The sequence below is a fragment of the Aotus nancymaae genome, unplaced genomic scaffold (assembly GCF_030222135.1).
Source record: "Aotus nancymaae isolate 86718 unplaced genomic scaffold, 86718_ANA_hifiasm-v0.15.2.pri h1tg000010l, whole genome shotgun sequence".
In the NCBI taxonomy this organism is placed as follows: domain Eukaryota; kingdom Metazoa; phylum Chordata; class Mammalia; order Primates; family Aotidae; genus Aotus; species Aotus nancymaae.
The window spans coordinates 5433327-5449814 of record NW_026988421.1 but is presented as its reverse complement, the minus strand read 5'-3'; the positions used below and the strand labels follow the sequence as shown (position 1 = coordinate 5449814).

Below are 16488 nucleotides of genomic sequence, written 5' to 3'. Positions count from 1 at the left end.
AAATACTAGATCTTATTCATTCTAACTACATTTTTGTACCATTTTCCATCCCCACTTCCCCCACCAATACCCTTCCTAGCCTTTGATAACCATCATTCTACTCTCCACGAGTTCAACTGTTTTAATATTCAGCTTCCACAAGGGAGAGAGAACATGTGAAAAGTTGGTCTTTCTGCACCTGGCTTATTTCACTTAACATCATGTTCTCCGGTTCCATCTACATTGTTGCAAATGACAGAATCTCATTTGTTTTTACGGCTGAATAGTACTTCATTATGTATATGTACCACATTTTCTTTCCATTCATCTATTGACGGATGCTTAGATATCTTCCAAATCTTGGCTATTGTGAACAGTGCTGCAATAAACATGAGAGTGCAGATATCTCTTCAGTATAATGATTTCCTTTCTTTTGGGCATATACCGAGCAGTGGGATTGATGGATCGTATGGTAGTCCTATTTTTAGTTTTTGAAGAACCTCCACACTCTTCTCCGTAGTGGCCAGTATGGTCTGGCTCTGTGTCCCCACACAAAACTCACCCTGAGTTACGATCCCCAAATGTCAGAAGACGCACCTGGTGGGAGGTGACTGGATAATAGGAGTGGATTTTCCCCTTGCTGTTCTCATGGTACTGAGTGAGTTCTGATGAGATCCGATGGTTTAAAAGTGTGGCACATCCCGCTTTACTCACTGTCTCTCCTGCTGCTGTGTAAGATGTGCCTTGCTTCCCTTTCACTTTCCACCATTATTGTAAGTTTCCTGAGGCCTCCCCAGCCATGCAGAACCGTGAATCAATTAAACCTGTTTTCTTTATAAATTACCCAGTCTCAGGTAGTTCTTCATAGCAGTGTGAAAACAGACTAATACAGAGGCTATACTAATTTATGTGTCCACCAGCAGTGCACATGTGTTCCCTTTTCTTGACATCCCCACCAGCATTCGTGATTGTCTGTCTTTAGGAAAAAAGCCATTTTAACTGGGGTGAGATGATATCTCACTGTAGCTTGGATTTACATTTCTCTGATGATCAATGATGTTGAGCACCTTTTCATATACCTGTTTGCCATTTGCATGTCTTCTTTTGAGAAATGTCTATTCATGTCCTTTGCCCACTTTTTAAAGGGATTTTTTTTGTTGTTTTTTTGTTTGTTTGTTTTTGTTTTTGTTTAACTGTTGAGTTGTTTGAGTTCCCTGTGTATTCTGGATATCAGTTCCCTGTCAGATGAATAGTTTGCAAATATTTTCTCCCATTCAACAGATTGCCCATTTACTCATTTGATTGTTTCCTTTGCCGTGCAGAAGCTTTTTCATTTAATATAGTTCCTTTTGTCTATTTTTATTTTTGTTATATGTGCTTCTGAGATCTTAGTCACAAATTCTTTGCCTAAACCAAGGTTCAGGAGAGTTTCCCCTAGGTTTTCTTCTAGTGTTTTTTACAGTTTCAGGTCTTATATTTAAGTCTTTAATTCATTTTGAGTTGACTTTTGTATCTGGTGAGAGATGGGGTCCAGTTTCATTCTTCTACATGTGACTATCCAGTTCTTTCAGCATCATTTATTGAAGAGGGTGCTGCTTCCCTGATGTAAGTTCATATTGGCTTTGTCAAAGATTGGTTTTCTGGGTTCTTTATTCTGTTCTATTGGTCTGTGGGTCTAATTTTATGCTAAATACCATGCTGTTTTGGTTACTATGGCCTTGTAATATAGTTTGAAGTCAGGTAATGTGATGCCTCTAGCTTTATTCATTTTGCTCAGGATTTCTTTGGCTATTCCACCTCTTTTTTAATTCCATATAAATTTTAAGATTGCTTTTTCTAATTCTGTGAAAAAAATGGCATTGGTATTTTGATAGAGGTTGCATTGAACTTGTAGATTGCTTTGAGCAATGTGGTCATTTCAATGATATGTCTTCTGACCCAGGAGCATGGGATATTTTTCCATTTGTTTGTGTCATCTTTAATTTCTTTAATCAGTGTTTTATAGTTTTTCTTATAGAGATATTTTGTCTCCTTGGCTAAATTTATTCTTAGATATTTTTGTAGCTATTACAAATGAAATTCCTTCTTGGCTAAATCATTACTCGTATATATAAAAACTACTGTTTTTTGTATGTTGATTTTGTATCCTGCAACTTTACTGAATATATTTATCAAATATAAGAGGGTCTTTTTTGGTAGAGTCTTTAGGTTTTTCTAGATATAATATCATATCATCAGCAAATTGAGACAATTTCACTTCTTTTCCAATTTGGATGCCTTTTATTTCCTTCTCTTGATTGACTGCTCTGGCTAGGACTTCTAGTACTATGTTGAATAGGAGTGGTGAGCATCCTTGTCTTGTTCCAGTTCTTAGAGCAAAGGCTTTCAACTTTACCCCATTGAGTGTGATGTTAGTTGTGGGTTGGCTGTATATGGTCTTATTATTTTGAGTTATGTTCCTTCTATGCCTAGTTTGTTGAGAGTACTTATCATAAAGGGATGTTGAATTTTATCAAATGCTTTTCTGTATCTATTGAGACAATCCTATGGTTTTTGTCCTTCATTTTGTTGGTGTGATGTGTCATGTTTATTGATTTGTGTATGTTGAAGCATCCTTGCATCCCTGGTATAAATCCCATTTGATCACTGTATATTGCCTTATTGATGTGCTGTTGCATTTGTTTTGCTGGTATTTTGTTGATAAATTTTGTATTTACGTTCTTCAGGGGTATTGGCTGTAGTTTTGTTGTGTCCATCTGTGGTTTTGATATCAGAGTGATGCTGGCCAGCCTCATAGAATGAGTTAGTGAGAATCCCCTCCTCTTTAATATTTTGGAATAGTTTCAAGACAATTGGCATTTGGTTTTTGTTTGATAAAAATTCAGCTGTGGGCCAGGTGCAGTGGCTCATGCCTGTAATCCCAGCACTTTGGGAGACCAAGGCAGGTGGATCATGAGGTCAGGAGTTCAAGACCAACTTGGCCAAGATGGTGAAACCCAATCTTTACTAAAATTACAAAAAAAATTTAGCTGGGTGCAGTGGCGAGTGCCTGTTATCCCAGCTACTCGGGAGTCTGAGGCAGGAAAATCTCTTGAACCTGGGAGGCAGAGGTTGCAGTGAGCCGAGATCAAGCTACTCTGACTCTAGCGACGGAGCAAGACCATGTCTCAAAACAAAACAAAAAATATTCAGCTGTGAATCCATCCAGTCCTGGACTTTTCTTTGTTGGGAGATTTTTTTTTTTTTTAATTACTGATTCAGTCTAATTATTCGGTATTGCTCTGTTCAGATTTTCATTCCACCCTGATTCAATCTTGGTAGGTTGTATGTTTTCAGGAATTTATTTATTTATTCTGGGTTTTGCAGTTTGTCAGCATATTGTTGTTCACAATAGTTTCCATGATCTTTTGTATTTTTGTGGTCTTACTTGTAATGTCTTTGCAATGTCTCCTTTTTCATTTCTGATTTTGTTTATTTGGGTTTTCTCTTTTGTGGCTAGACTAGCAAGGAGTTTATCAATTTTGTTTATCTTTTTAAAGAATTGACTTTTAATTTCATTGATCCTTTGTATTTTCTTTTAGTCTCTATTTCATTTAGTTCTGGCTCTGGTCTTTATTTTCTTCTCCTAATGTTGGGTTTGGTTTATTCTTGCCTTTCTGGTTCCTTGGGGTGCATTGTTAGGTAGTTAATATATGTACTCTTTCTACCTTTTATGATGTAGACGTTTCTTGCTATAAATTTCCCTCTGCTTTTGCTGTATCCCAAAGGTTTGGATTTGTAGAGTTTCCATTTTCATTTGTTTTAAGACATTTTTTAATTTTTATCTTTTTAAAATTTATTTAATCTTATTTTAAGTTCCGGGATACAAGTGTGGGACACACAGGCTTGTTACATAGGTAAACATGTGCCATGGTGGTTTGCTGCACCTATCAACCCATCACCTAGGTATTAAGCCCTGCATGCATTAGCTATTCTTCCTCATGCTCTCCCTTCCCTTGCCCCCATAATAGGCCCCAGTGTGTGTTGCTTCCTTCCCTGTATCCATGTGTTCTCATTGTTCAGCTCCCATTTATAAGTGAGAACATGTAGTGTTCGGTTTTCTGTTCCTGTGTTAGTTTGCTGAGGATAATGGCCTCCAGCTCCATCCAGGTCCCTGCAAAGGACATGATCTCATTCCTTTTTATGGCTGCATAATAGTCCATGGTGTACATGAACATTTTCTTTATCCAGTCTATCACTGATGAACATTTGGGTTGACTCCATGTCTTTGCTATTGTGAATAGTGCTGCAAGAACATATGCATGCATGTATCTTTATAACAGAATGATTTCTATTCCTTTGGGTATATACTCAGTAATGGGATTGCTGGGTCAAATGGTATTTCTGGTTCTGAGTCTTTGAGGAATCACTCACCGTCTTCCACAATGGTTGAACTAACTTACATTTCCATCAACAATGTAAAAGCATTTCTATTTCTCCACAGCCTCACTAGCATCTACTGTTTCTTGACTTTTTTATTTTTTATTTATTTATTTTTTTGAGACAGTCTCTCTCTGTTACCAGGCTGGAGTGCAGTGGCACCATCTTGGCTCACCGCAACCTCCACCTTCTGGGTTCAAGCAATTCTCCTGCCTCAGTTTCTCGAGTAGCTGGGATTACAGGTGTCCCCCACCACGCCTGGCTAATTTTTGCATTTTTAGTAGAGACAGGGTTTCACAATATTGGCCATGCTGGTCTTGAACTCCTGACCTTGTGATATACCCACCTTGGCCTCCCAAAGTGCTGGGATTACAGGCATGAGCCACCATGCCCAGACTTGACTTTCTAATTATCGCCATTTCTGACTGGCATCGGACAGTATCTCATTGTGGTTTTGATTTGAATTTCTCTAATAATCAGTGATGTTGAGCTTTTTTCATGTTTGTTGGCCACATAAATGTCTTCTTTTGAGAAGTACTGTTGATGTCCTTTGCCCACTTTTAAATGGCATTGTTTTTTTCTTGTAAATTTGTTGAAGTTCCTTGCAGATTCTGGTTGTTAGACCTTTGTCAGATGGATAGATTGTAAAAATTTTCTCTCATTCTGTAGGTTGCCTGTTCATTCTGATGATTTATTTTGCTGTCCAGAAACTCTTTAGTTTAATTAGATCCCATCTGTCAATTTTTGCTTTCATTGCAATTGCTTTTGACATTTTAACCATGTAATCTTTGCCTCTTATTATGTCCTGACTGGTATTGCCTAGATTTTCTTCTAGGGTTTTTATAGTTTTGGATTTTACATTTAAGTCTTTAATCCATCTTGAGTTAATTTTTGCATAAAGTGTAAGTAAGGGACCCAGTTTCAATTTTCTCCATATTGCTAGCCAGTTCTCCCAGCAGCATTTAAATCCTTTTCCCATTTCTTGTTGAAGATCAGATGCTTGTAGATGTGCAGTCTTATTTCTGAGTTAGCTTTTTGTTCCACTGATCTATGTGTCTGGTTTTATACCTGTATCATGCCATTTTTGTTACTGTAGCCTTCAGTATAGTTTGAAGTCGGGTAGTGTGATGCCTCCAGTTTTGTTCTGAGATGATGGGGTTTTCTAGATATAGGATTATGTCATCTGTAAACAGACAGTTTGACTTCCTCTCTTCCTATTTGAATACAGTTTATTTCTTTCTCTTGCCTGATTGCCCTGTCCAGAACTTCCAAATACTATGTTGAATAGGAATGATGAGAGGGGCTGTCCTTGTCTTGTACTGGTTTTCAAGGGGAGTGCTTCCAGCTTTTGCCCGTCCAGTATGACATTCACTGTGGGTTTGTCATAAATGGCTCTCACTGTTTTGAGGTATGCTCCATCAATACCTAGTTTATTGAGTTTTAACATGAAGGGATGTTGAATTTTATTAAAGGTCTTTTCTGTGTTTATTGAGATAATCATGTGGTTTTTGTCTTTAGTTCTGTTTATGTGATGAATTACATTTATTGATTTGTGTACATTGAACCAGCCTTGCATCCTGGGGATGAAGTTGACTTGATTGTGGTGGATAAGCTTTTTGATGGGCTGCTAGATTCAGTTTGCCAGTATTTTATTGAGCATTTTTGCATCAATATTCATCAGGGATATTGGCCTGAAGTTTGCTTTTTTTGTTGTATCTCTGCCAGGTTTTGGTATCAGGATGATGCTGGCTTCATAAAATGAATTAGCAAGAAGTTCCTCTTTTTTAAGTCATTGGAATCGTTTCTGAAGAAATGGTACCAGCTCCTTTTTGTACCTCTGGTAGAATTCGGCTATAAATCCATCTAGTCCTGGTCTTTGTTTGGTTGGTAAATATTAATTACTGCCTCAATTTCAGAACTGTTATTGGTCTATTCAGGGATTCAACTTCTTCCTGATTCAGTGTTGGGAGAGTAGATGTGCCCATTTCTTCTAGATTTTCTAGTTTATTTGCATAGAGGTGTTTCGAATATCCTCTGATGGTTGTATTTCTTGGGATCAGTGGTGATATCCCCTTTATCATTTTTCATTGTGTCTATTTGAGTCTTCTCTCTTTTCTTCTTTATTAGTCTAGCTAGTGGTCTATCTATTTTATTAATTTTTACCAGCTCCTGATCATTGATTTTTTAAAACATTTTTTGTATCTGTATCTCCTTCAGTTCCACTCTGATCTTGGTTATTTCTATGCTTCTGCTAGCTTTTGGGTTTGTTTGCTCTTAGTTCTCTAATTCTTTTAGTTACAATGTTAGAGTGTCCATTTGAGATCTTTCTAGCTTTTTGATGTGGGTATTTGGTGCTGTAAATTTCCTTCTTAACATTGCTTTAGCTGTGTCCCAGAGATTGTGGTATGTTGTCTCTTTGTTCTCATTGATTTCAAAGAATTCCTTGATTTCTGCCTTAATTTCATTATTTTCCCAGGAGTCATTCAAGATCAGATTGTTCAATTTCCATGTAGTTTTGTGGTTTTGAGTGAGTTTCTTAATCTTGGGTTATAATTTGATTGCACTGTGGCCTGAGAGACTGTTTGTTATTATTTCAGTTCTTTTGCATTTGCCAAGAAGTGTTACTTCCAATTATGTGTTTGGTTTTAGAGTAAATGCCATGTGGCACCAAGAAGAATGTATATTCTGTTGTTTTTAGGGGGAGACTTCTGTAGATATCTATCAGGTCCCCTTGATCCAGAGCTGAGTTTGAGTCTTTAATATTCTTGTTAATTTTCTGTCTCAATGATCTGTCTAATATTGACAATGGGGTGTTAAAGTCTCCCAGTATTATTGTGTGGGAGTCTAAGTCTCTTTGTACGTCTCTAAAAACTTGTTTTATGAATCTGGGTGCTCCTGTATTGGGTGTATATATGTTTAGAATAGTTAGCTCTTCTTGTTGAGTTGATCCCTTTACCATTATTTAATGCCCTACTTTGTCTTTGCTGATCTTTTTGGTTTAAAGTCTGTTTTGTCAGAAACTAGGATCACAACCACTGCTTCTTTCTGATTTCCATTTGTTTGGTAAATTTTCCTTCATCGCTTTATTTTGAGCCTATGTGTGTCTTTGCATATGAGATGGGTCTTTTGAATACAGCACACCAATGTGTCTTGACTCTTTATCCAGCTTGCCATTCTGTCTTTTAATTGGGGCATTTAGCCCATTTACATTTAAGGTTAATATTGTTATGTATTAATTTGATCCTGTCATCATGATGCTAGCTAGTTATTTTCACAGATTTATTGATGTAGCTGCTTCATAGTGTCATTGGTATTTGTACTTCGGTGTGTTTTTCCAGTGGCTGGTAATGGTTTTTCCTTTCCATGTTTAGTGCTTCCTTCAGGAGCTCTTGCAAGGCAGGCCTGGTGGTGGCAAATTCCCTCAGCATTTGCTTGTCTGAAAAGGATTTTATTTTTCCTTCACTTATGAAGCTTAGTTTAGCCAGATATTAAATTATGGGTTGGAAATTCTTTGCTTTAAGAATGTTGAGGCTGGACACAGTGGCTCATGCGTGTAATCCCAGCACTTTGGGAGCCTAAGATGGGCAGATCACCTGAGGTTAGGATTTCAAGACCAGCCTGAGCCAACATGGTGAAACCCCAACTCTATTAAAAATACAAAAATTAGCTGAGCGTGGCGGCAGGTACCTGTAATCCCAGCTACTCAGGAGACTGAGGCAGGAGAATCAATTGAACCCAGGAGGGAGAGGATGCAGTGAGCCAATATCACAGCATTGCACTCCAGCCTGGGTGACAAGAGCAATACTCTGTCTTAAAAAAGAAGTAAGGAAAGAAAGAGAGAGAGAGAAGGAAGGAAGGAAGGAAGGAAGGAAGGAAGGAAGGAAGGAAGGAAGGAAGGAAGGAGAAAGAAAAAGAAAGAGAAAGGAAAGAGAAAAGAAAGAAAAAGAAAGAAGAGGAAAGAAAGCAAGAAAGAAAGAAAGAAAGAGGCAAGGAAAGAAAAAATGTTGACCTCCCCCAGTTTCTTCTGGCTTATAGGGTTTCTGCTGAGAGGTCTGCTGTTAGTCTGATGGACTTCCAATTGTAGGTGACTTGGCCTTTCTTTCTGGCTGCCCTTAACATTTTTTCCTTCCTTGGAGAATCTGATGATTATGTGTCTTGGGTTGATCTCTTGGAGTATGTTACTGGGGCCCTCTGGGTTTCCTGAATTTGAATGTTGTCCTGTCTTTTTAGGTTGGGGAAGTTTTGGATGATATCCTGAAGTGTTTGTCAACTTGATTCTGTTCTCCCTGTCAGGTACCCCAATCAGTCATAGGCTTGGTCTTTTTACATAATCCCATATTTCTCACAGGTTTTATTCACTCTTTTTTATTTTTTTTTTCTCTGTTCTTGTCTCCCTGTCTTATTTTGTTTTCCATTTGCATGGAATATCTTTCTATCATGACTTTATTTTCAGTCTATCTATATGTCTTTACTGGTAGGTGAGTTTCTTATAAGCAGCATATAGTTGGATTTTTTTTAATTCCATTCAGACAGTCATTCGATAACTTTTAAATGGATAATTTAATGTTTAAGTTCAAAGTTATTATTGATATGTGAGGCTTTCTTCCTATCATATTATTAAATTGTTTTCTTGTTGTTTATATATTCTTTGTTCCCTTCTTTTTGTCTTACTGATTGTCATTGTGATTTGGTGGATTTCTGTAGTGATACAATTTGAATCCTTTCTCTTCTTCCTTTATGTGATTGCTTTACAAGTGAGTTTTATACTTTTGTATATTTTCATGATGATAAATATTGTCCTTTCACTTCCAGGGATTCCTTGAGCATTTCTCAAAAGGTCAGTCTAGTGGTAACAAAGTCTCTCCCTCAGCATTTGCTTGTCTGGGAAAGACTGTATTTCTCCTTCAGTTGTAAAGGATAATTTTGCTGGAAATAGTATTCTTGACTGGCAGCTTTTTCTTTCAGCATTGTGAACATACCATCCCATTGTCTTATGACCTGTAAGGTTTCTGCTGAGAAACCTACTGTTAGTCTGATGGAGTTTCCTTTATTGATGACTAATGCTTTTCCCTTGCTGCTCTTAGAATTTGTTCTTTATCTTTGACTTTAGATAGTCTGATTATAATATGTCATGGAGCAGACTTTTGTATTGCATCTGTCTGGGGACTGTTGAACTTCTTGTACCAGAATGTCTAAATCTCTTTCTAGATGTAGGAAATTTTTTTCTATTATTGTGTTAAATAGGTTTTCTAATCCTTTCTTTGTCTCTTTCCTCTGGAGGATACTGATAACTTAAATGTTTGATCGCTTTATGTTGTCCAAAATGTAACAAAGACTTTGCTCATACTTTTCAATTCTTCTTTTTTTACTTTGTCTGACTGGATTATTTCAAAAGACCTGTCTTCAAGTTCTGAGAGTCTTCTGCCTGATCAATTCTATTGTTGAAGTTTTCAAATGCATTTTGTATTTCTTTCCATGAGTTCTTCAGTTTCAGAATTTCTATTTGGTTCTTTTTTTTTTTTTTTTCCTAAATATCTACTTCCTTGGCAAATTTCTCATTTATATCCTGAATTATTTTTCTGATTTCTTTGTATTATTCTTCAGAATTCTCTTGTATCTCACTGAGCTTTTTTAAAATGAATTTTTTTGTTGTTGTTGTTGTTTTTTGTGTTTTTGAGACAGAGTCTCACTCTGTTATCCAGCCTGAAGTGCAGTGGTGCAATCTAAGCTCACTACAACCTCCACCACCCAGGCTCAATTGATCCTCCTGCCTCAGCCTCCCGAGTATCTGGGATTACAGGCATGCACCACCATGCCCAGCTAATTTTTGTATTGTTAGTAGAGATGGGATTTTGCCATGTTGGCCAGGCTGGTCTTGAACTCTTGACCTCAAGTGATCTGCCCACCTCGGCCTCCCAAAGTGCTGGGATTACAGGCATGAGCCACTGTACCTAGCCCCTAAAATGGATATTTTCAATTCTTTATCTGGGATTTGGAAATTTTCTTTTTGATTAAGATCTATTGCTGGGAAGCTGGGTGAGATGGCTCACACCTATAATCCTAACACTTTGGGAGGTCGAGGTGGGTGGATTGCCTGAGCTCAGGAGTTCCAGACCAGCCTGGGGAACATGGTGAAACCCCATCTCTACTAAAATACAAAAACTTAGCCGGGTATGGCAGCATGCACCTGTAGTCCTCGCTACTTAGGAGGCTGAGGCAGGAAAATTTCTTGAAACTGGAAGGTGGAGGTTGCAGTGAGATGAGATTACCCCACTGCACTCCAGCCTGGTAACAGAGCAAGACTCCATCTTAAAAAAAAAAAAAATTATTGCTGGTGAATTATTTTGTCTCTTTGGAAGTGTATTTCCTTGCTTTTTCATGTTTCTTGTTTCCTTATATTGCTATCTGCACATCTGGTGTAACAGCCTCTTCTTCCTGTTTTTAAATTTACTTTCATAAGGGAGGACATTTTCCTAAAGATGTTTCTATGGTGTCAGTTGGATAGGGTACTTTGGCTTTAATTCTGCATGGATGCAGTCATGCAGGCTGTATATGATTTCTTTGTCCGTAACCACAATTAGTGATATATACGATTTCCTCAGTGGGTTAGGGTGTGGTTAACAGTAGAGGCTGTGAAGAAGCTGTGCTGGGGACTAGGATGCCAGGTAGGTCCATCTTCAGGCCCCAGTGGTGGCAACAGTTGGCTGATCCTGTCTATCTTTGTGCCTCAGAGTGGTATAAGCTGGCACCTGTTTTGGCAATTCCTAGTGGGCCAATTCTTGGGCCTCCAGGTGGCTTGCTTGGATACCAGTAGTGGCAGCAGTGAACCAGGCAGGTGGGTGGGTTCTCAGGCCCCTAGGCAGCTGGTGTGGCATGGGTGATGGCAGTAGCAGTGGCAGGACGATTTTTGGGGTCCTGAGTGGTGTGCATTGATGCTGGCAGTGCTTGCGATGGGCTGGGCAGGCCAGTCTCTAGGACTGCAGGTGGTGCTTGCACAGAGGGACCAGCTGAGATGGTAGTGGCCAGGAGTTTAGGCGCAATCTGAGTTCCCTGGGAGGAGCATACTCAAGGTGCTGGATGGGTTGGGCAAGCCCAAGGACCCTAGGCTATGTGCTCTGCCATGGAAGAGGAGCCAAAGCCAGGGCTTATGCTCAGGCCCCCAAATTATGACAGCAGGCACCAGCCATCGTGAGCAGGAGCAGGCTCGAGGTGGAGTGCTCAGCTGAGAAGTGGTAGCAGCTGTGCTGAGGCCCTGTCCCTGGAGGGAGGGTTTGTCTTTGGTGGCCACAGCCTGGGCTGGTGCATGGGGAACACATGTCCCTCTCATGCTCCAGTCCTGGCAGGGCTTGCTCCCCAACCTTGGCAGCAGTAGCCCACGCCTAGCTCACCCTCCTTGCCTCTGGTTACAGGGGCACCCCCCGGCTGACAGCTAAGTCCCAGTGTCAATTTGTGCCCCGCTCACATCCCAGCCTCCTGGCAGTGCTCACTTCCCAGCACCAGCAGCTGCAGCTGCAGCCTGTGCCTCACTTTCTTCTTAGCCTCAACTGTGGAAGTGCTCTCAGCTCACTCCTCAGTCCCGGTAGCAACAGCGCAAGTTTCCATAATGCCCCAATCTAGACACTGCTGGGCCCAGGACAGCGTGCAGTCTACCAAAAGCTAGATTTGAAAATAGTACCTTGCTATAGCAGCTTGGGTCTCAGAAAGGAACCCCTCACAACCTTCCTCACTGGAGCAGTTCCATCCCACACTCTCCAGGAGTCTCTCTACGTTAGTTTCAGGGATGAAAGGGTTGAGAAGTTCTCCATGACCAGAATTGCACATTTCTATTTTTCTTTTATTTTTTTTTTTGAGACAGAGTCTTGCTCTGTCACCCAGGCTAGAGTGTAGTGGCACAATCTTGGCTCACCGCAACTTCCACCTCCTGGGTTCAAGCAATTCTCCTGCCTCAGCCTCCCAAGTAGCTGGAACTATAGGCATGCACCACGGAGCCTGGCTAATTTTTGTATTTTTGGTAGAGCCGGGGTTTCACCATCTTGGCCAGGCTGGTCTCAAATTCCTGACCTCAGGTGATCCACCCACCTCAGCCTCCCAAACTGCTGAGATTACAGGCATGAGCCACCACATCCAGCCAGAATTATACATTTCTACAATGGGCATGTGGGCTACCGGAAGTCTCTCACTTACCCTTTCCCCATGCTGGGAAGTCACTCCTGGCTCCCAGCCAATCCTGGCCAGGCAGGCTGCCTTTTTCCTTTCTCTTTCCTCACTTGCGGTGTTTCCTGTCAATTCTCTGTTGAATTCCAGCATTCTCTCTTGGATAACGTACTCAAAGTGTGATTGCCTGTACACTATTTTGGTTCTTATAAGTGGGGGAGGCAGGCGTGCAAAGCTTCTACTCAGCCATCTTGACCCCCCCCTCCCCTGCCTTGTTATTTCACAGTAGCTTTTGGTTGCTTTCTTCTTTGCTTCCTGTCATACCTCCCAACCCCAGATAACAATATTAACAACCAGGCACTCGTAGGATCACATATAAACACCTGTACCTGTGAGAGGACTTACACTGCTTTACAAAAATCAGATTATATCATACATACTGCTTTGCACCTTGCTTTCCTCTCTTAACAATATATTCTAGAAATGTGTTCAAAGTCAACCTACAGATTTCTCATTCATTCTCCTATTTTTAAAATATCTTCCATAGAAATATTTTGAGAGGTAAATATAAATAATACAAAGGGCCTTTGGGCTCTGAACCTTTTCCTCTACCCTTCCTCCAGTCTGACTGAGTCAACACTTCTCTCTGGGAAACTGCGGAAAATCAGGCTCAGGGCTGGGGGGAGGCTGTTCTAACATCAAGAATGATGGCTCTTACCAGTTAAATGACAACTGACTTGGGTTCATTTGTATTCAGCAAGTCTGTAGACTAAATCACTGTAAAAAAAAAAAGGCTCTAGCATTTTAATTTCACTCTTTTAAAATATATATTTAATGGCTATAACATGATAGCTGTGAAATAAACCCTTCTGTTAGATATTGTAACCGTGAAATATAGCTTTTTAACTAGTCGGCGGTGAAATTTTTGCTGCGTTCAATCACTCGATGACTGAAATATTAAACAGGAAGGGGAAAGTGTGTGGAAAAGGTCTTTCCTACCTGGCAATAGCTACATTACAACCAGCAAGGTCAACTGCAAAATGACTGTCACCTCTAATGTGGAAATTACTGTCCTCCCAAATGGGCTACTGCTGACTCAAAGCCAACAATTTCTTTAATTTTTCCCTCCTCATCTACAAGTTACTTTGGGAAACTTCATGATCAGCACTATTCTTTTTATACTCTTAGGTGCTGACAGCAGAAAGGATTTGTGCCAAAGGCTCAAGCCAAGCTTTGGGGAACAGTGCCTTTCTCCCTAAAACCCAGGGACTAGGCTACGTTTCCAGGCTCTTGACAGAAGGACAAAATAAAATTTCTACCTATGAAATGTTGAGTCTCACTTTCTCCCTTACTACAGAACTCCTGTTCTTTGTTCAGAGTGGCAATGTAGCTGGTTAGAAAAACACCTCCCCAGACTCCCTTGCAGCTAAATTGACCATGTGACTCGGTGAGATGGAAGCAGAGGTCTAGGGGGCAGGCTCCTGGGAAAGCAGAAAAATATTGTTTTCCTGATAAAAAGGGGCAGACTTAGGTTACAGGTGCCTTCCATCTTTTTGTCCTTTGACCTTCCCCTTATCTTTCTGCCTGAGCTGTGAACTCACTGCCTGGAGCTGGAATCACCCCACACTAAGGATGGCGAAACAGGACACTGAAAAGGGAGCTGCTGCTGACTCCCTTGAGCAGCTGTACCAGCCTGGGATGGCTGACTTCTAGATTTCATTGTTATTTTAGAAATATAAATCCCTATTTGGTTAAGACACTGTAGTCACTTTAGTCAGCCTTTCATAAAATTCAGTCTAACGAGCCTAACTGATACATAGGTAATAGCTAGAGGGAAAGCTACTTAGTCTGAGCGACTTACACGTTTCTCTTCATGGGCACTTAGCTTTATGGAGTTGCCATTAGCTCCCATTTTGCTTTGGCTGCCAGGGTACTCAGAGTCAAATGTGGTGGCCAAATATCTACCATATAATCCTAGATATATACCTAATGTTATATCTATGATATATATGTTCTCAGACTCAGCCTCTTCTTCCAAAGTATTTATAAAACTGATTATAACTTTCTATTTGATTTATACTGTATTATTTTATTGTATACATTTTCCATGCTTTCAATTTTTGTGGAATCAAACAAGGTATACATTTGTGTGTACACATATATGTAGACACATATACAAAAGCGTATATATGTTAAGTGGTTTCTATGTGCTCACTCATTGAACAAAGCACTTGTGAATTAATCATGAATCCCCCGCAATGGTCTTCTACCCTTGGTACCTTATTCTCCCATTTTACAGATAAAGAAACTGAGACTTAGAAAGACTAAGCTACTGAGCCAAGTTATATCCAAGTGAGTAAGTCAGTTTTTGAAAGCCTTCAGGACCCAGATTTGCTGAAGTCTTTTCTGTTTTTCTTTTAAACAAACAAAAATTTTAATAACTTTTTACCTATTGCTGCCCTAAAAGAAGTTGACACCAGGTTTTTCTCTGATTGTGTCAATTTCTCTCATTGTGAGTCTACTGTTGTGATTTCCCCTTCACATTCTTTTTGTGAATGAATTGTAGAAATTAGAAATGGGAAAGACTTGTCAGCCATGAAATATACATGTCCAAGAGCAAAGGAGAGAAGTGCTTGGCCGACGAGGCTAAGACCTCGCACTTAGGAGTGACCCAAATGTTTCTTAAAGATGGTAGAAGAGCGATAAATCCTTCAGGCTCTGTAAGTGACATCAGAAGAGCAAGGGCTGGGGCAGAGCGTGTAGCTGGAAACGGAAAGTTTTCAAGTGATGAAGACGAGTGAATGATGCGTTCCTGGACGCTTCTTATTTCATAGGCTGGAGGGGCTAAGGAATCGGATTGGGAGCCAACAGGAATTTGTTTAGAGGTTTCTAGTACAATATAATTGCTTCAGCAAATATTGATTGAGTGCCTCCTATGCTCCAGATCCTGTTCTAAGCACTGGGGATACATCAGTGAATAAAATAGACAAGAATGCCAGCTCCATGGAGCTTACATTCTAGCAAAGGGAGACAATGCACATAAGAGAATCAGTTCTGTGGCATGTTAGAAGATAGATGTTACAGAAGAAAGAAAAAGTAGAGTAGGAATTACTGCTTAGTAGACATTCACAAGTTTCTAGTGTGCTGAGCATTTTACATGCATTATTTCATTCAGTTCTCCCAAGAATGTTCAGGGATTCCCTTTTCACAAATGAAGAAACTGAGGTGGAATAAAGTGAAGTGATTTGTCAAAGGTCATGCTGCAGTAATAGCAGAAGCAGGATCTAAGACCACACCCACGTGGCATGAGGAAGGTATCAGGGGCCACTGTCTTCCTTACCCATCTCCCATCCTTGTCTAAAGGTGGGTTGAAGCACCGCCCTTTGGCCATTCTCTCCAGGAAGCTGAATGTGGCTGAGGTTGGCTCCTTCACCTCTCCATGGCTTCAGAAGCACCACACATCTGGAAAGGCACTCCTCCTCCTTGTTCCTGATTCTTACTTCTCAGCCTCTACCAGGAGGGGAAGGTGCAGGTGCCCATTGTTGTCATGGAATGGAGCTCACCCATCACAATGGGTAGAGGAGTCTTCTAAGCCCTCTGAGGATTCCTGCCACCAGTTCCTTGCAGCTGTGACTCCCCAGGTTAAGAGGCAAAGAGCCACCAGTTCCCAGCTGAGGAAGCCCTGTGATCAGCTCAGACAGGTGAGGACAAGATGATTTGGGGGTAATGGCAAACATTTTGTACCCTCTCAATTCTTGAACCAATAATATTTGAGTTGTATGTCCACCATGGCAGTCATATATGTTCCAACCTGTTAGTTTTCAGTGAAATAAGTTGCATCCCAGGCTGGGTGTGACCTTGTCTGCATCAGTGGCACTGCTGCGCCCAGGACCCATGCTTCCTACCATCTCCTGTGGCAGCCTCTGTGTCTCAGCT

General features: G+C 40.4%; 1 protein-coding gene across 2 annotated transcripts in view; it reads right to left on the bottom strand.

Moving 5' to 3' along the window:
* TEX36 (testis expressed 36) overlaps window positions 1-16086 on the bottom strand; it is a 92942-nt gene extending 76856 nt beyond the window's left edge. For both annotated transcript variants that reach the window (XM_012453482.3, XM_012453481.2), the window contains exon 1: window positions 15893-16086. In XM_012453482.3, the coding sequence (XP_012308905.1) occupies window positions 15893-15943 (51 nt within the window). In that variant the 5' untranslated portion in view covers window positions 15944-16086. The remainder of the gene's footprint in view (window positions 1-15892) is intronic.
* Between the last annotated feature and the right edge of the window lie 402 nt (window positions 16087-16488).